Genomic DNA, 19,826 nt, shown 5'->3' with positions numbered 1-19,826 from the left:
TTAATAGAATGTTGGCTACTGAGAAATAGAATGTATTGCACCAATATGATACAAAGTAAAAACCTTATTAATAGAATGTAACAATGCAGAAAAACAATTTAACTTAACATGATGTACAACTCTGAAGTGCACGGAGGACATCTCCACAGCTACAACACGTTGTTTTCATATTTTAAGGAATTATCTTTGGCAAAATAAAATGCTAATGCCCTACTGTTAATGTTATATATAACAATAATAATGTATATACAGTATATATATATATATATACTGTATATACATGTATATACAGTAAAGATGCATTAAAATATAAATACACGTATATACACATATACATGTATTTAATGTAAACATATAATGATAATATATATATACACACATATACATATACATGTAAATGTAAATATATAATGATAATAATAGTAATATATATATATATATATATATTTATATATATAAAGTAAAGATGCATTAAAATCTGCTATCTATCTATCTATCTATCTATCTATCTATCTATCTATCTATCTATCTATCTATCTATCAATCTATCTATACATATATACATGTACATATATACACATATATACACACATACATACTGTATATACACATATAAATACATATATACATATACATATATACACATATACACACATACATACTGTATATACACACATATACACATGTAATACATATACATATATACACGTATACACACACACATACTATATATATGTGTGTGTGTGTATATGTGTGATGTGATAACAGTGTGTGACAGATTTTAATGCATCTTTACTTAAAAACTCAAACATGATTGATAGAAATTGAATGGCATGTGAAATCTCATGCACCTGTCCATTTTCTTTCTACTAAACAAACGCTGTGCTGCAAACACGTCACCTTTAACAACAATGTCATAAATAACAATTACAAACAATTTCAAGTTCTAACACCCAAGTGATCGAATGGATCTGGAGAGTATATCAGCAGGGTCACCACTTCATTTTCCGTGAGAATGGACCTGGGGAGTAAAGAAATGTGGGTTCACGATGACACATTTGACAGATAAAGAAAAATAAAGTATATAAAGTACCTTGGATGTCAGCCATCCTCCTGCGGTTTCGAGGCAAAGTGACGTCCAGTCTTGAGTTGGACTCAGGTGTTCTCAGCACTTCCTCCAGTCGACCCTGCTCCTCACTTTCCTGGTGGGTCAACAGATAACGGGTTAACAAAACTAGTTAAGTCTAGAATGGGGCTTCACTTTGAAAGCATTCTGAAATACAAAACCTGTGTTGGAGTTTGTTGGCGTTTCCTCCTGCCTACGGGCGTGTTAGGGCTGGGGCTTTCTGCTCCACTTTTCTGTCTTTCTTCCCTCTCTCTCTGCAGGAGGATGGCCTGCCGCATGGTCCTGTACTCCAAAGAGAAGTTGCTGATGGTTTTACAGAAGTCCTCCGCTTTGGTGTCTCTCACCATAGCTCGGGAGTAGCCCAGGAATAAGAGGAAAGAGTGGAACCTGGAAGATCAAAAATGAAGAGGAGAACAGAAAGTTTTACTTCTAAAACCTAAAGGTCTTATTGACAACATTTTTAAACAGAAAAATATTTTTCAAAAAATAATACATCAAAAGAGCTTTTAGAAAGGTGCCGAATATAAGTATGGCTTTTCCTGAAAAAAAAAATTATTATGATTGTGAATTAATGATTTTAAATAAGAAGGTCAACTTTTGGCCTCAGTATCATGAGCACAATTTTAACTTAAAGCACCACATCAAGAGCACTTAGCACAGAAAAAATGTCAAGGTAATGAAATGAACCATGCACACCTGTTGATAACCCGACGATGGACGGCTCTCAGGACCTTCAGCCTCTCCTCGCACTCTTTCAAAATCTGTGGCAGCCGGTAACGGAACGCCTCGTTTCCTTCTCCCCCTCCTCCTCCTCCTCTCCTCTTCTCCACCTTCCCTCCTTTCCTCTTCTCCTCCGCCTTGTCCAAAACCTTTAGCTGCTCCCATGATGCTTTGCACAGGGCCTCTAGCTGGGTGAGGTTGGACTGGACTAGGGAGTATTCGAACTATAAAAGCAGACAAAGAGAAGGGATATTTGTTGCATTTTGAAGTGGATTCACAGTCAATTGTTACTTCGATTCATTTCGAATGAATCAACATAGTTTATTGTCAATTCATACACACTCAGGAGAAAAACACAAACGCAACGACGCACCTTGCCAGCTTTCGTAACAGCAGTGATGTCAGAGTAGAGGTCAGACGATTGCGGGTAGAGCTGCAGCAGCAGCACGCAGACGTGGTGCAGCAGCGGCTGGCGGGTATGCGTGTCCCTCACCTGGGAAAGCTTCCCCAGGTAGCTCAGCTCGAAACCACGGGCCTATAGGCATATTAAAAATGTGTGTTGTAAGAAAAAAGACATCCAAAAGTGCATTAAAGATGGAGATTGGGATCGCTCACCTTGCACCCATTGAGAAAGTTACCGATCGCTAACACTGTTGCGAGAATACACCTAAAGGTCTGGCTGTCTGCGAGCTGCTCCATGGCCAACTTCAGATGGAAGAGAGGCTCAGCGATTTCCTGTCACGAGGAGCACAATGTAGTGATTCATACAGAGGATCCATGTTTTATTTTTAGTCTGGTGATATATTCGGTGAGTGGAAGTCATCACGGTGGTGTATTTGTACTGCATGCCTATGGGGACTGCTTTTCAATCAAACAATACTGTGACGGTGGAATTTTTGATGATGTAGCTTTTGTGGGTGGCGTCGTGGCAGTCACGCTCATGATAACCACCTAGACCCGGTTTTATTTATGGAGCGGTTTCTACCTGAAGCAGGACATTGAATCACTTTTGCATCATTTAGAGGGTAAAACAGACATCTGTCTTCTCGAAATGCTGTTGATTTATACATTTTAAAGAGGACCTATTGTGCTTTTGTGCTTTTCCTCTTTCCTTTAGTGGGTTATAGTTTTTTTGTGCATGTAAAAGGTCTGCAAAGTTACAAAGCCCAAAGTCCAGGCCAAAGGGAGTTACTCTCCCCCACAGAAACACTGACTCCTGAACTGCCTTTTCTTACATAACGTGGTGATGTCACCAAGTAACAATTTGCATAATACCAGCCTGGCAGGTAGTTTGGCCCTCAAACAAAGCTAGTTAGAGCCATAGACTGTATATAAGAAGTGTACGTAGTGACCGTGACGTCACCCATTGGTTTGTGGACGGCCGTTTTGAAGCCTCGAGTTTGGAATTTTGGCCATCGCCATCTTGTTTTTTTTGCTGTCGCCATCTTGTTTTTTTGCAACCAGAAGTGACACGAGAGGGCGGAGCTAAGCACAACTGAATGCTGAATAAGACATTTTTAGGCGACCAAAATGTTAATATTAGCTTTCATGGACTGAAAACACTCTATGAAAGGGTTAAAGTTCTAAGACGAAAACACGGACAACTCCCAGACCTGTCAATCACAAGGTAGCCACGCCCTAAAGCATACCCTGCTTTATGGTCTATGTGACTCTAAATGGGACCATAATTTACTAAATGAACATCATGCAGTATTGAAGAAGACTTGAAACTAGTGATTGAGACCATAAACTCATGTTTACAATGTTTACTGAGGTAATAAATCAAGTGAGAAGTAGGCTCATTTTCTCTTTGACTTCTACACAATCAGACTTATTTTTGCAACCGGAGGAGTCGCCCCCTGCTGGCTATTAGAAAATAATGCACTTCCTCATTGGCTTCACTTTTCAGACCCCAGAGTTGTGCGCTGGTTATAGAGCGGAGCTGAAGCGGAGTTCAAAGAGTTTGGTTCGGTTGACCAATCATGTCATGTGAAAGATATTCTAGTAGAAACCCAAAATACAGGTAAGCATCTGAAAATATGCATAACAGGTCCTCTTTAAGTGGCAAAATTACTTTTCATCACATGTTCATTCCACTTTCACTTACCCTCTCTAAGGAATCGTAGTCCAGAGCAAAGGCCCACAGCTGAAGCCTGGAGCTCAAATGTGGGATTTCCCCCAAAGTGAGCAGGCACAGCTCGGCCGAGGCGAGAGGGGAGTGGGGGTTCTGGGCTTTGGCCTCCTTGATCAGACACAGTTCCTCTTCTGTTGGGATTAGTGCGCTAAGCCGCTGTTTTAGAAAGGAATGTGGAGAGAGATCAACTCATACTGCAGGACTATTCACAACTCGTAGCTGTGTCTATCCTTATCAGGTTTCATTTTGCCGTAATAAAGATACAGTGATTGCCTATCCAACGAAGGCAAACTTTAGAGGTTTAGCAAATGCTGAAGCTCAAATTCTGGGGGACGTGACCTCTGCTGTACCTGAACGTCCTCTCTGTCCAGCACGCTGCCGTCCATGCTGTAGATAGCCGGCGGGAGGAGACGAGGAGGTGGTAGACTGCTCAGGGCGATGGTTATGATGTTACTCCGCTTCATCCCCAACACTGACACTGACGGCTGCTTCTGTATGGCGATATAGAGAAGGATATTGGACACTTTCAATCAACATACTGCGCGTATGTATTTCTGTACCATTTTAGGGTTGCCTTTAGCCCACTTTTTCATCAACATTTTCCTAAAAGTTTACATGTTAAAAAAAACTGATGCATTTCCCCACTGCGGGACTAATAAAGGAATATCTTATCTTATCTTATAATTTACTAAATGAACATCATGCTGTATTGAAGAAGACTTGAAACTAGCGATTGAGACCATAAACTCATGTTTACAATGTTTACTGAGGTAATAAATTAAGTGAGAAGTAGGCTCATTTCCTCATAGACTTCTATACATATCTAATTATATTTTTTGCAACCAGAGGAGTCGCCCCCTGCTGGCTATTAGAAAGAATGCAGGTTTAAGGTACTTCCGCATTGGCTTCACTTTTCAAGGTCATGTCTAGAAGGTAATAAATTGTGAAAACTTGCAAAAACTCTTGCAAAACTCACTGCCTGACCAATATCCTAACCTTAACTATTCAAGGTCAATGTCTAAAGTTAACCGTCTCGCAAGAGTTTCGCAATTTGCTTGTTACAGTGTACACACGACCACTTTTCAGAACCAAAGGATGCCACCTGGGTAAAACATACAGTTGCTTCATAAATCCGTATTTTCCAGATATTGCAAGATGCAGAAAACATGTTTGTTTGCATAATCTCGCTTTATTCCTGAGGCATCATCCTGTCTCATCGATCTTACCTGCCTCCCAGAAGCCACATTAAAACTGGTGCTACTGCCCTTAGATTCAAACAGGTACTCCAGCCGGTTTGTATCCAAATGGACCGGCTCAAGTCCGGCCCAGATTGTCTGAGTCCCGAAGCGCGTCATCCTGGGAAGTGGAGCTACACTCTGCAGTTCCCTCCAGTGGAGCTTCAAGGTGCGACATTTGATGGCCGCACCTTTGTGGGAGGCCGAGGGCAAAGGTGAGGCAAGCGGTGGAGGGGGAGGAAGAGGAGGCGGTGCAGGAGGGGCTCGGAGACACGCTGACGATTCACTGGTTGAACTGGCTCCCTCGTCCTCTGTGCTGTCTTCCTCGTCCCAGAGGTCCGAGAAGTCCAAGGTGTCGAGGCAAAGACGTGCAGCTGGTTTTAGGAATGAACCCCAGGATTGGTCGAAATCCCACGTCAGGGGGTTATCCTTGGTTTGGTCCGACTCCTTCATTAGTCTTTCGGAGCTGTCTGTGAAGTTCTGCTGATATTCAGTAGCATTACCTTGACAAACCAGGTTATAATTAATGTTCTGTGCTTGAAGAAAAAGCATGCTCCTTCCTCATTTTAGATAAAAGCAAGACCTTTTTTTGGATCAGATCAGATTTCGTCCTTATGTTCCACACAGCAGATCCCTTCCTTGTCTCGTCCTCTCACCGTGCAGTCAGCAAAACCCATGCAGTCAGATGCACATACAGAGTTATGTGCATCTGGACGTCTGTGGATGCTCAGCCTCACTTGTCGAACCACAGAGGCGCATAACTCACACGACCAAATCTTCAATCTTCGAAACCACCTGTGGGTGTTCTCACAGCACCGTAACCTGCAATTGCCTCGGGTGCAGCTCTAAATCTAAAAACTCCGATGCTTTGATCCAAAACTCCACTGTGACCTCAGTCAAAAGAGAAAGAATTCATGCGAGTTTTTTTTTTGACAGGGTTGTGTTTAGTCCTTCATCCAAATTCTGATAAAGAAAAATCGAAGGAACGACGTTCTGCAGCACTTCCAGAATATCCAAATGACGTGCTTCTGTGGCTATCCCTTGACTTTCATCTCTCTCTCTCTGATTCTCTTTCTATAAAGTGACGGCGAGCTCAAAAAAGAGAGGTTTATTTGAGTTGCACCCTTTCCCTTAATTTCCTTATCGAGCCTGCATCTCCTGTTTGTATTGCTACTTGTGTATACACAAACTTCTCTATCTGCCTCTGAAGATCTGTAACTCCCCTCCTCCTCCTCTGCCTCCCGTTCTCCCATGTGAACGCAAAAAACAGCACGACTTGCTCTGCATCCCTTTTTTTTATTACATGCAACTTTGTGGATGACACATCGGCATGCAGTAATGCAATCATAAAAGCTGCATCCTCGATGAGACAAGTTACAAAGCATGGTCCTAAATTGGACATTATATGGACAGCATTGCATAAGGGCCGGCATGGGCATCAACATCTTAAAAAGGAAGAAATATTCTTTAAGAAAACATTAGCGCGCAGTTCAGCAATTGCAAAAAAACATCACTGGGTGAAACAAAAGTGTCTGCCGAAGCACATACAGTACCCGGTTATGTTCACAGGGGTCATTTGCATGGTCGACATGCAGCCATAATGAGGATCCCTCCCTCGGCCATTAGGTCGCCCCTAATTACACTTTATCTCGTTCAGTGGCCCTGCTGTCTGGAGGCGGCGCTGGGGCTCATGGGACATTTAGGCACAAAATTAGGTCTACTTGGAAAGATTTATTTATCAACAGTGTTTTCAAGCCTGCTACAAAAGAGGGTATAGAAAGTAAATGCTCTTTTTCAGCATCTCGTTTGTAATATTTTGAGTTTTTTAAGTGACCAATCTAATGACTAATGATAATAAATATGTGTTCAAATTAGAGGTCGACCGATTAATTGGCGTCAATTGGACGTTTCACAAACTATCGTTATCGGTGGAACTGGGTTCTGATAGTGGCTGAAGGTTTGTGACCCGGCAGCCATGTTGAGATCAGTTGAGGAAATACCAAGCACGGCCCACCAGCCGGAGCACAGCCAATAGGAACACTCTCTCTCTAAAATGACCTGTGATTGGCCAAAGTCTCCCGTCACGGACTAGATTTTTTAAAGTCTGAAAACAGAGCCATGAGGAGGTGCAGAAGTGTCTCAGAACACTTGAATTACAATATGATGAAAGATTATTATGGAATTTTCGCCCAATAATGCCAAAAATATTCCGTCTACTGAAGCTTTAATCTAAGCAACTGTTAAAGACCCCATGAAAAGATCCTCTTACTAGGCACCATCTCAACTGTCCTAGCTGGGCAGTATTTTGGTGATGAGATGTCGCAGCTACTGAAACAGACAGACGTTTCCGGGGGATTTCCTTTGATCTAACAGGCCTGGGAATTTCTCTGGGTGTCTCTTCTGATCTGTTTCTCTGTCTGGATGTAGTTCAACTCTCTCAGGGCCGCTACAGTGCAAGATAAAGATCAAGGCAAAAAATTACATGTAATCACTCCCAGTTTGCTTTGAGAATATTAACATTTTTTTAAGTTGTGAGGGTCAGGAACAGCAGCTGGGATTTTGTCGGGTAAAGGAAATTTGGAAACCACTCCCAAACCACTCAGTACACACCTTTGAATGTGTAGCATTTTTCTCAAAGCAACTAAACGTTTCATTTTCCTGAAAGACAATTGCATACCGGTGTACCACACTGCTATGCACCACGCATTCATTGCAACAATGCAGTGGCAGTAGGCTCCCTCCTTTGGAACTGATGATTGGTGGGTTCACAAAACCACTTTCAGATCATGACCAAGGGGCGAGAACCCAGCCTGAGGTAGAAGATAGATCAAACTGAAAGTATGCAAGTCTGGATTAACAATTGAAAGAGAATATGCACTACTAAAACACAGTATAAACTAACATTATATGTTCCTAAAGGTCCTGAAAGCTGCTCAGTTTTGTCCTGGGACCCCATAACAGATTAAACCAGTGGTATGATGGTGACGGTATGATTTATATGTGTTGCTGTTTGCCTAGGGCAGTGGTTATAACTTTGGGTCCAGGGACCTCCAGGGGGCCTTGAAGGAATTCTAGGGGGTCACCAGCTTTAAGGGAAATAATTTATTTTCACTATAATTTCAGTTATAAGTAACACAATGACAGAATGTATGACTATTTTGGTCATGGGTTTCATTCACTTTCTGTAATAAAACATCTAAAAGTAAAAATTCTATGGGGGAACCCTGGGAGAAAATCAGATTAAATGGGGGTCTATGGTCAGTTTAGGGGTCCTTAACATGAAAAAGTTTGGGAACCTGTTATTTACCTACCCAAGATGCATTTATGTTCAGCTTTATAACAATATAGGGATATAAATACAGTATGCTTTAAAAAAAGGTGTCAAATACAGACGCTTTGTCACAGCCATCTGAGACCGGTGGTCAAAACGTTGTCACATTTTCACTCTTTTTTCGGTCCACCACCTAAATTAACTTTTTTTTTTTCAAATTAGTAGCAAATGAAGGAAAATAAAAGTGACAATACTACTGTGGGATGGGCAGCACAGCTGATTATGTGGGGAGTGCCCAATAAAAAATTGCCAAAATGCTCTGCCAATGGTCATCCCACAAATGCATGATCCTTACAAGTTGGACATCATTGTGAAGGTAAATAAACAGGCTTTCCAACGATGTAAAATACAATGCCAATTAGCATTGTAACAACAGAGAAATAATCCACCAAACACAAGTTTACGAACTTTTTTCCCCCAGTTTACATACAATATATAATATGCAATATATGTGTAATATATGTCGATTATGTAAATAGTGATTAAATAATTACTTTTGATGATATTCAATAAATTCATTCATTGTTATAAAGCCAAAGAATACGGGTAATACGGTTGATGTTGTACCACTGTCTGAAGATACAAACAGTTATATTCAAACCCCTATACCTGTTGTTTGACTTTCTCAATACTGCACTTTTATTTTGAAAGTCCCAAACGGAAGTCCCCCCCTCCTGCATTCTTTGCGCGCTCCCGCGTTGCTTTGGGAACATTCGGCATCATTCGAACTGTCTGTCATCATCGCTCGCGCTGACATCACACAGAAGGATTTGCTACAATGTCAAACATTCCAAAGCAGCGCGAGCTCATCACGGCTTCCCCGCGCCACAATGAGAAGCACCGCCGAGTGCTGCTGCTCATCCTCTGAATACACAACTCCATTCACCTTTTTATTTATGGGTTATTTATTCCAGGTGCCTGGACGGGATGCGTTTGAGGTAAAAACAGACTATTCTATTTTTTATTATTGCTTAGAATTATTTGTTCCCATACATGTGTGTGTGATAATGATTTCATGTGTTTTTTATATAATTAAAAAAAACATGATGTCTTCATGTTGAGAGCATCTTTATTTGAAAAAGTTGTCTGGCTTTTTAACATTGACTGTCGTATAGGCTATTACGTAATGCGAGTGCGGACACAGCTGGAGCAGATGTCAGTGCTTGCGTAAAGACAGCATCATCTGTCCACCACTGGAACAAAAATAATAAATAAATATCTTCACTTTGAGGGGAAAAAAAAGATAATTTTCCCAGTTATATGGGAATTGTATGTTAGTCTATATTAAAAAAAAATATGTTAATAATTATATACCAAACCCTTTATACAGATTATTAGAAAGTGGTGCCAATTAGAATTCATTAGAATAAATTAGGTCATATCATTAATTGGGACAACAGAATTGTAAAACAATAATATTATGGGATCATTATGACATATTTTCACAGGTAATATTGAATATTGTAGGCTTTCAATACTGTCACAATTTTTAAATATAATAAAAAATATATAACATAGCATTTGCAAAACAATGCAATTAGGAAAATTTAATTAGAGTATATGTATGGCTCAATAAGGAAGCTGGTTAACAATTAATAATTGACTTATGGAGAAGGGGTGGGATTAAATAAGTTTATACTTCTTCTCACTCCTTTTCGAATATGTAAATCCAGGCATCAAGTGTTGACAATTTATTTTTCTTATGCTTTTCATTGTATGTATATACTACTTGTTTCTGACTGTCCACTTGTCGGTATGATCATTCTTTTTCTTTATTTCTTTCTTTTTTTTTTTTTGGTATTCTACATGTTCGAAATAAATTTTGAAATGAAATGAAAACGAATGAAATGAAATGAAACAATCAACAAGCCTCCCGAACATCAAATCTTCAATGTCAAGGAGGGAAAAAACTTTCACAACAACTTTGGTTAATGTTACTGAGCTACTTTCTGTGCTGTTTATGTGCAGCAGCAGCAGCAGGTCTATATGAGTGTGTGAGCCAGGTCGGAGGTCATGCTGCGGAGGGAATCTGACTCTCACGGCCTCTTTTCCTCCGGAGAGACGTCTGACAATGACCGCGAGGTGAGGTCATCTATTTTTACCTGCTACCTGCATACTTTGAGAGTTTGTATATGATACAACAGCACGCTTAGAATCACACATTGTGGCCTGTAATAGGCACAAAGTTACACTTAAGCATTAAAGAGGACCTATTATGCTCAGTTTGGGGTGCATACTTGTATTTTGGTTTTCTACTAGAACATGTTTACATGCTTTAATGTTCAAAAAACACTTTATTTTCCTCATACTGTCTGTCTGAATATACCTGTATTTACCCTCTGTCTTAAATGCTCCGTTTTAGCGCATTTCGACGGAATTGCAACGAAATTGCAAAAGAATTGCGTTGCTAGGCAACAGCTTAGGTCCATGTTTACTTCCTGTCAGCTGATGTCATTCACATACACTGCAACCAGGAATAAACTGGGACACATTTAGAATGTTTACGTTTAAATCTGTGTAAAGGGTCTAAATATTGTATATTTGTGACATCACAAATGGACAGAAATCCTGACAGCTTGTTTCAAATGCAGTTTCTGAATACTGGCTGTGTGTATTTCCCTGTGGATTGAGTGTTTCAATACTTTCACAGTATTTATATAGGACTTAGGCCTGCTTTATAATAAAAAAACATGAAAATCACACTTTTTTATAATATGGGTCCTTTAAGCGTCGGTATCTAACTCCAACGGTCGTGACAAAGCGTCGGTATTTGACGCCCTGGGAATGAGAACGGGCTGATATACCACCATGTATTTAATTATTGCTCTGATGTTCTTTGACTGAATCACGTGGATTTATCAGCCCTCATAACTCAGATGTCTGGCAGTGCCAGTCAACTCCTCCACTTTTGGGCAGTTTAAAACGCGAGTAGGTGGAAAAGGTTCAAATCGCATCACCGAGCCGCCGACAGGGATGCATGAAATGAGAATTTTTGCTGATGATATGTGACATTATCTACCAATGTTTGTGTCCACCAAAGCTCCGCTCCTTTCCTTTAACTTACTTTGTTAATATGCTGCTGCTGGCTTAACGTTAAAAGGGACGAGAAGCTTCACATTAGCCAACAGTAGTTTATCCTCTCTGTCTCTCTGTCTCTCTGTCTCAGATGGGGGCGAGTTGTGGAGAGGTAGATGTAGTGTGTCTGTGCGAGGCCGGTCCCTGTACACTTTATTCAGAAGCACACACGCCTACGCCGGTAAGTGCTCACACTTAAGTGTCTGTGGCCGTCGCTTCTTCATCTGTAATCATGCTCTTAATACAAACCTTTCACTTCCCGCTGACCTCTCTCTCTATCTATCTGCTGCTGTCTGTCATCTTTACTGTATGTTTTAAAGGAGCTGTCCATGATGCTGTCAGATTGTCATATTTCTTCACTTTCTGTTCTCAGGACACACTGCTGTGTGAACACTGTGGAAAAAACAGGGTGATGATAACCAGGTACTCGGAGGGATACGGCACAGAGGTAATGTGTGACATGTGTTTCTTCATGACAGGCGTGCGCATGCAACGATTTACTTCAGAAACTTGTAGAGTGTGACCTTTATTTGAGCTTGCAGCTGTGGTTTCATTTCAAGGTTGCAGCATGTGAGACATACAGTACATGACGAATACCAGGGTTCATTACATGTAGGCCAAAAAAAAATGACAGAGATTTTTTGAAACTGAGATAATTTATGTTCTCGGTCACAAACAAACCTCAGAGGACACAGTGTTGTACATGGGAGCCGTATTGCTACTCACAATAGAATTGGAAAGGATACTTTTGATGTGTTTCCACTGTTTTATTTAAAGGAATAGTTCCACATTTTGGGATATATGCTGGTTCATGTTTGGTTCACGCAAACTGTTTGTGAAATATGAAGCTTCAGCCAGGAGATTAAAGGGGCTCTATGTAAGAATCAGAAGTTGCTTATTAACAGTGACACCTGTGGCTGTTAAGTCAACGACTAACAGCGTCCTGTTGCTCGCGCTTGTGCTCGTACTACGATACGAGCGAGCATCGGTCAAAACAGTGAGGCGACACCAAACGAGGATCCCTCCATGAATCAAAGGCCCGGCCGATGTCGATCCTAGTTTTTTTTTTGTGCTTCTGTGGTTGCAGCCAAAAATGAAAACAGGGAATACGCATATTTGCCAAAAATTTGCAACTATTCCTTTAATTGTCTAAATTGTAAGCGTAAAATTCATGCTTAATTAACAAAGTGCCCTTTCCACAAATGAAAAATGTAGCGTTCATAATACTACTACTACTCACTACGTTTAGGTAAAAATCCCTTATTTTAATTTTTCGCTAATACATGTATGATGTAGAGTTTTAGGGTTAACAAAGTAACCAGTACCAATACCTTATTTTATACAGGTTAAAGGTGCAGTGTGTGGGATTTGGCGCAATCTAGCGGTGAGGTTGCAGATTGCAACCAACTGACACTTCAAGCGTGTGCCAAGTGTGTATAAAACAACGGTGGCTGATGAAAAAAAAGTGAATGGCTCTCTCTAGAGCCAGTGTTTGGTTTGTCCGTTCTGGGCTACTGTAGAAACATGGCGAACTCCATGAAGAGGACCCGCTCCCTATGTAGATATAAACTGCTCATTCTCAGCTAATGAAAACACAATGATTCTTATTTTCAGGTGATTATGCACTAAAGATACTTATTAATATTATATTCCATCTCTGACAATAGATCCCCCGTAATGCTACACACTGTTCCTTTAACTATTTTGTTAATTTAAGACAAACTTCAAAAATGTTAAGTGTAATTTAAACACAAGCAGTCATTGAACTTTGCCTAAATATTATATTATAGAGTATATTGGCAAAATTTGGATCTAAATCTGTAAACTGATTAAAGAATAAGACAAGACTACTTATGATACTTGACAATTTGATATTCAGATATATACACATTTTGGTTGGTACCCCAAAAGTATTGAGGTTCGATGCCCAGCCCTACCTGTCAATGACGCACAATTACGAAGATGAATTATGTTGTCCAGAACCTAAAAAAAAGAGTGTTTTTATGTACGCAGTACTTATCAATGAATAGTGAGCTATCAAAGTAACATCAGTAGGAAGCAATGAGCAGATTAGATGTCTCTGAGCTCATTAGTCATGTAGAGGTGTCAGCTGATTCATGCATAATAACAATGGTGATTACAAAAAGTGACGCACGAGAACACGCACGCAGGCAAATGTCAAGTGTTGTTGTTTTTGGTTTACAAATAGTGGCGGTCGGTGATGAGTCACTGGGGCTCGCTGGTGTTTCATTCAACTCCTACAAAATAAAAGCCCCCATAAAGTAATGTGGAGGTTGTTTCTATAAAAGGCAATATTTGTCATGCTTAACCCAAAATAACAGCTTCTAACATATTATATGTATATTATATTTGTCACACATTTTTTGTACTTAATTACAATTTGTATATTTTTTTTGTATCGTTCCTGTGCAGGAGGACTGTGTATTGTCCGACCCTCAGGGGGAGAGTGATGCAGATGCTGATATAGAGGACACAGATAGCAGGTTTGATGTGCTCGCATACACAAAAAAACGCTCACATGCACGTGCATATTCATTCACACACCGTACCTCTGACCTTGTGCCATTAACCTGTTTGGTCCAGACTCCAGGAGCCCGGTTCTCTCCAGCGAATCAGCTCACGGAGACGCAAGCGTCCACGGGTGGCACGGCAAGACACCACCGAGAGCGAGGACGACGGCGGGCGAAGCCACAGGTCCGATCGCTGGAACCTCAGGCTCAGTCCTGACAGAGCAGACAGCAGGACCATACTGGAGGTAGAAGAGACAGCGATGTGAAGTCTAATTAGACTGCTGCTCACCATGCGAAAATAAATTAGTCAATCTTGCTGTCTGACCTTGTATCTGAGTAGCGTAGCTGCGGTTTAGAATGGGTTAAGCTGGACCACAGCTTAACAGGATGTATTTACCCTCTGAGACCCACTTAGACCCAATTTGTCTTTTTTAAGGAGGTACAGGGGGTCTTTAGGGGGAGATAAAAGGTAAGCAGTAGATGTCACATAGAAGTGGTGAACATCATCTGAAAGCTGGGAACCTGAAAATTAATTTGAGATGCAGCTCAGCACTGTGTGTCAAGTTGTTCTAGTCATAAATCAGAAATAAACATTAATGAACGAATTGAAATAAATTGTGAAAGTGTATAAGGGCTTAGAACATAATGATGGAAGTATATGATGTCCATTCCCATGCTCTATTATGTCTCATAAGTTGTTGCAGCATTTGTTATAGATTTGGTGAAAAATTTAACAATTTTTTAACATTCGAGAATCGATAAAAATGATCAAAAATCCAAAATACCACATTAAAACACCAAGACCTTGAGGAACACCATAGAAAAAAAGCCATGCTGTGATTTGCTGTCCATCCTCTGAATGCCCTACGTCTCTAGTTTGTGGTTGTAATGTTTCATGAGGCTGTGATTATCCTACAGGTCAGAACAGGTCATTTTATACAATGAATGAATGAATACAATTGGGCTCATTGGATCCACAAGAGTCTCACAAGAGTGATACCCAATTTAGATAATACCAAGACTGTTTAGGGACCCCAGTATGCAGAAATATTCGAACACATCATTTTTAAAATAGGCCAAAATAACACATTTATACTGCATTAAAAAAAAACTGCATGGTTTTTGCCCCAAACTGCGTGCGATTATCATAAAGTGGGCATGTATGTAAATAGGAGACTCGTGGGTACCCACAGAACCCATTTTCCTTCACATATCTTGAGGTGAGAGGTCAAGGGACACCTTTTAAAATGGCCATGCCAGTTTTTCCTCGCCAAAATTTTGCCTATAACTTCTGAACCTGCTACAGCTTCTGAAAGGCGGGCGGGATGCGGGTCTTAGAAATAACCTTAAAACACATGGAAATTCTTTTTTATTAAATTATTATTGGAAAAATTGTTTTCACCTTCAGATTGCTGCTAAGGAAAGACTTTTAGAAATAGCACTGGAACAATATGCAGTTTGTACAATGTAATGTAAAAAAATATACAATATGTCGTAGAACATTTTGTCCCTGCAATAACAACTCCCACCTCTTTCTTCTTTGTCTTCCAGGAGAGCATATCACAGGTCAGGCCACTGGTCATCTGCCGGTCAAACGTGGAGAGGCAACAGGGTGCGGTCGAACTGCCCCGAGGCTCCAAACGTCTGACGTCTCTGTGGCCATCTTCGCCCTCTCTCCCTCTCGTCCTCCTCCTCTTGCTGCCTCTCTCCCTCTCCCTCGTCATCGTCATCGTGTCGTTCCTTCTGCCGTGGGCCAGCGCTTGACCCGACATTTCTGTTTCAAGAGAATAGTTTCACTATACGAAAAGTTCCACTAACTCCTACAAAGCACAAAATGGAACAAGTATATGGTTCTTTATACAGTATAGTTACTTAAAGATGTTTTAAAGGGGACGTATCATGAAAAACTTCTCAGATTTGGCCTCCCTTCCTATAGACCCCTTTTCTGTTAGAAAACATGATGACGTATTTTGTGGGTAGAGCGTTAAGTGGATGCAGAATAATTCTCTGAACACGTTAGTTAACGCTGGCTAGCAAGTTTTGTTGGCCTGTTTTTAGCAATGGCTGAAGAAAATCGGAGTTTCTCTCATTATGTTCAGTCACTCACTCTCCGGGACCATGAGTAGTTGACCAATTAGCTGACCCCTACGCCGCTGACAGACTAATGCTACTTCCGGGGGAGAGGACGACTGGCTAGCTAGCTTGTCCAGAGACTGACAAGATAGCTAACTAACGCCTGCTCTCCTCACGGTGAAGCCCAGTCTCCTAGCGTCGAAGAGTGAGGCAGAGAGTCCCTCTTTACACCTAGCCCTGCTACTGGGCTCATTTTGTGTAACCAGTGTTGCATGACAGCATGGCGGAATTAACAAGCTCGCTAAGTAGCCAGCTGTCCGACCAGCGGGCTGGTGGCCAGCTGCAGCGCTGTAAAGACAAATTGATGGCGTATAAACCTTTGGATGCCTATCGTCAACTATCCTACAGTAAAGTCAGTCAAAAAGAGAGTTGTGCAATATCGGCGAAGCGTTTCAGGTTGCTAATAGTTTAGCCTTCTGCTAAACGCAGCCGTGAGCCATTGGCTGTGGTTAGCAGAAGGCTAAACTATTAGCAATATTTTCTCTCCATCTCCGAAGCGCTTTGCCGATATTGTAGCTCGCTAGATCTCAAATGTATGCGATATTGATTTTGGCACCCAACCTTTTGGCACCCAACCACACAGCAAGATGGCATTTTAGATATGTAATTTTAGCCCTTTACTCTGAGGTGCTTTGTGTTTGCCTCCAGTCTTGCCTTTGTTTTGCCTCCAGCTAACACCGTGATGTAATCATGACGTCAGCTGTAAAAGGGTCTATGTCGAATGCAGGCTCATTAGCATATATCAACCACAGCTTGAGAACTACCTTTGCAAAGATGCCCTTTATTTTTCTCGCAAGCCAATCAGAGTAGACTGGGCTTTTTCAGGAGGAGGGTCTTAAAGAGACACGTGCTAAAATGGAGCATTTCAGACAGAGGCTGAATACAGGTATATTCAGATGGACAGTATGAGAAAAATAATGTGTTTTTTGAACATTAAAGCATGTAAACATGTTCAAGTAGAAACACAAAACACAAATATGAACCTGGAGATGAGCATGATATGTCCCCTTTAATAGTTTATTTTTTCTGCCAGCATATACAGATTTTAAATATTTTGACTTTTTGGGCCTTCCGGCTTCAATAAAACCATAAAGGCACAGGTTCAAATACGTTCCTTCTGGGCCTGTTAAAACCACTCATTTACATCCAGAATATATTCACGATGAAAACGACATCAGCTTGCTTTTGCCTCATGAAATCTCACCTTCCGTCTCACTTTCTCACCCCCTCGTTTGTAAAAATAGACCTCTCGTCTCGCTCCTTATTCTAACGAGCCACAGGAGTGAGACGCGGGGGAAAGGTTTCAGGGCTGCACAGGTACATTCAGAAAGGGAAAAAAACAGGCTCAATAGGAAAATATGATGATGCTGATGCTAAACTATGCAATTCTTCTGTTCCTACCACAGCATCTTAACTGCTGTTAAAAGAAGTCTCCTATTTCTTTGGCACTGTCATCACCTTCTTGGCCCCTTCCCTTTTCTCTTTGGAATACAGGGAGTTATGGCTCTAAAATAGAGCATGACCCAATTTAAAAAGCAATAGCAGAAGAGATCTGATATAGCTCATGATCTGCAGTGCATCTGTTGTTTTTAATGAGCGGATTACATGTCTTATTTTACTTGTTGCAGACTGACTTAAAGACAGATGGATCTTTCTTCTACTTCTTGGTTGCACTTGGTGTATGTTTTCAGTAAAATAAGCAGACCTCCTAATAAATTGAGCTTTTAGTGGAAATTAATTATGTTAAAGCAATTTAAACACTTAAAACAGTCTTACAGTTATATTTATTAATAATAATATTTATGTTATATCTGTATTTATGAATTATTATTTAAGAAAAAGCTTGACAATCAGTCACACTACTTATTCCAAGCTGAAATAATTGGAAAAAGACGTGGCTTTTTTATGTACTCTGTGTTTAATGTTATTTGTATTGTTTTAAAAATTGTGATTATCCTTTTTTTCACACCACACTGGAGTTGCTTGCGTTGTTGTAGAGAAATATTCATTCCCATTCATTGTACTGTATGAGCCAATTTGATTCATGTTTAATAACTTCTTATCTCCCAGCCTGTTGTATTGCCTGTCTTAAATTGTATCTCCGTGTGTGTGTTCATCTCTGTGTTTCATGGGGCCATAGAAGTTCAATAAATCTAGATTGTATTTTGACAAAAAAAAAGCTTCCTTTTTGTATACAACAGTAGTGTAAAAACAGTAAGTCGTAGTTTTGTGATGGGTTATGTGCGGGACTATTTCTTTGCCGGGAACAGTGACTTTCTGGAGTCTCTGCTGGTTGCCTGGCAACGTCATGGTACATCAACCCCTCTATCTACTAGCAGAATGTTATAATATTCATAACTATATTTTCTTTAGTGTATAATCACCTGAAACTAAGAATTGTTGTGTTTTCGTTAGCTTAGAATGAGCCGTCTATATCTACATCGGGAGCGGGTCCTCTTCACTGAGTCCGCCATGTTGCTCCTCCATGTTTCTACAGTAGCCCAGAACGGACAAACCAAACACTGTCTCTAGATAGTGCTTTTTGCGTTTTTACATGAACGCCACCGTAGTTCGACACGCATGTGAAATGCGGTAACGTGAGATGCAGAGTGCAAAACTGTGGTACCGCCAGCTGCCTTCTGACTTCCTTATTGTTATTATGGTAAGAATGGCCTCTGAGTGAGGCGAACGGCGTTACAAGGGTTTCCACTCGGTGGTTCACGTTCTTGTCTTGGAAAGGGAGGAGTGAGCAGAGGGGTATTCAGTTGGTTGCAATCTGCAACCACACCATCTAGATGCCACCAAATCTTTCACACTGTACCTTTAACTAGAGACCACACACATTTTTTTTCTCCAGGACCACATTTTACCACATTAGCTTCATATTACCTGTACAGACATACACATGTGGAACTTTTTCCACAGTTGCTTTCATTTCAGAGTAAAAGCGTTCATACAGCTTTAAAAAAAAAAAAATAGGAGTGAAGGCTTTGATAAGTGAAGACAATGCTTTTTTTCTATTAAGAAGAAGGATATAAAGAGGAATGCAGCTCGGCCTCTTCTTGTACCAGCAGTGTTTGCTGCTCTTGAGGAAAGGGCCTGAGGGGGAGGGTCCCATAACGAGGTTAACGCTCTTCACTCCTCCTCCTCTCACTGCGTGCGTCGTCATGGTAACAATCAGGACTGTGGAGGAAACAGACTTTTCATAAGTAGATTGTGAGCTGCTGCCCAGAGCAAAACACTCACTGTGGGGTGGTAATGTGAATGCCGTAATATCTGCACATCTGCTGTGTTACAAACTCAGGATGGCGGTAAACAAACATGTTGTTGCAATGGAAATCTGCTCTCCTCCAATATCACCTTGTGTTTTGCTATGTAGCACTTTAACGCTTTACTTCTGAATGCTTCAACATGTAAAAATATTTAGCTCAAGTTCTCAATTTATTTAAATGCATTCTCTTTTTTTGCGTAGGGTTGAATAATAACCTGACTCATTTGTCTGCTTGTTTAAACCTCCCTGTGTGTATGCACAGTAAGTATG

At 40.7% G+C, this 19,826-nt stretch overlaps 2 protein-coding genes across 5 annotated transcripts; one reads left to right on the top strand and one right to left on the bottom strand.

Annotated features, from left to right (window-relative positions):
- Positions 1-745: 745 nt before the first annotated feature.
- LOC141760744 (FH1/FH2 domain-containing protein 1) lies at positions 746-14,298 on the bottom strand. Of its 2 annotated transcripts, none has more exons than XM_074623809.1 (9): positions 14,199-14,298; positions 4,331-4,471; positions 3,954-4,136; positions 2,462-2,581; positions 2,220-2,381; positions 1,823-2,070; positions 1,288-1,513; positions 1,094-1,202; positions 746-1,021 (listed from the first exon to the last, which is right to left on the bottom strand). In XM_074623809.1, exons 2-9 carry the CDS (start codon positions 4,442-4,444, stop codon positions 993-995), a joined length of 1,191 nt encoding a protein of 396 aa, XP_074479910.1. In that variant the 5' UTR covers positions 4,445-4,471; positions 14,199-14,298; the 3' UTR covers positions 746-992. The 2 variants fall into 2 exon arrangements, with proteins under 2 accessions (XP_074479910.1, XP_074479907.1); XM_074623806.1 differs by lacking the exon at positions 14,199-14,298 and adding an exon at positions 5,207-6,393.
- Positions 9,243-18,450, top strand: LOC141760745 (uncharacterized). Of its 3 annotated transcripts, XR_012592438.1 has the most exons (8): positions 9,244-9,484; positions 10,515-10,628; positions 11,713-11,802; positions 11,995-12,069; positions 14,055-14,125; positions 14,226-14,397; positions 15,704-16,681; positions 16,742-18,450. XR_012592438.1 is itself a non-coding variant. In XM_074623811.1 (7 exons), exons 2-7 carry the CDS (start codon positions 10,560-10,562, stop codon positions 15,914-15,916), a joined length of 690 nt encoding a protein of 229 aa, XP_074479912.1. In that variant the 5' UTR covers positions 9,243-9,484; positions 10,518-10,559; the 3' UTR covers positions 15,917-18,450. The 3 variants fall into 3 exon arrangements, 2 of the variants coding, with proteins under 2 accessions (XP_074479912.1, XP_074479911.1); XM_074623811.1 differs by having other exon boundaries at positions 9,243-9,484; positions 10,518-10,628; positions 15,704-18,450; XM_074623810.1 differs by having other exon boundaries at positions 15,704-18,450.
- Positions 18,451-19,826: the final 1,376 nt, after the last annotated feature.

The sequence above is a fragment of the Sebastes fasciatus genome, chromosome 22 (assembly GCF_043250625.1).
Source record: "Sebastes fasciatus isolate fSebFas1 chromosome 22, fSebFas1.pri, whole genome shotgun sequence".
NCBI classification, from domain to species: domain Eukaryota; kingdom Metazoa; phylum Chordata; class Actinopteri; order Perciformes; family Sebastidae; genus Sebastes; species Sebastes fasciatus.
Note: the sequence above shows the minus strand (reverse complement) of the source record. Positions and strands in the feature narration are given on the sequence as shown.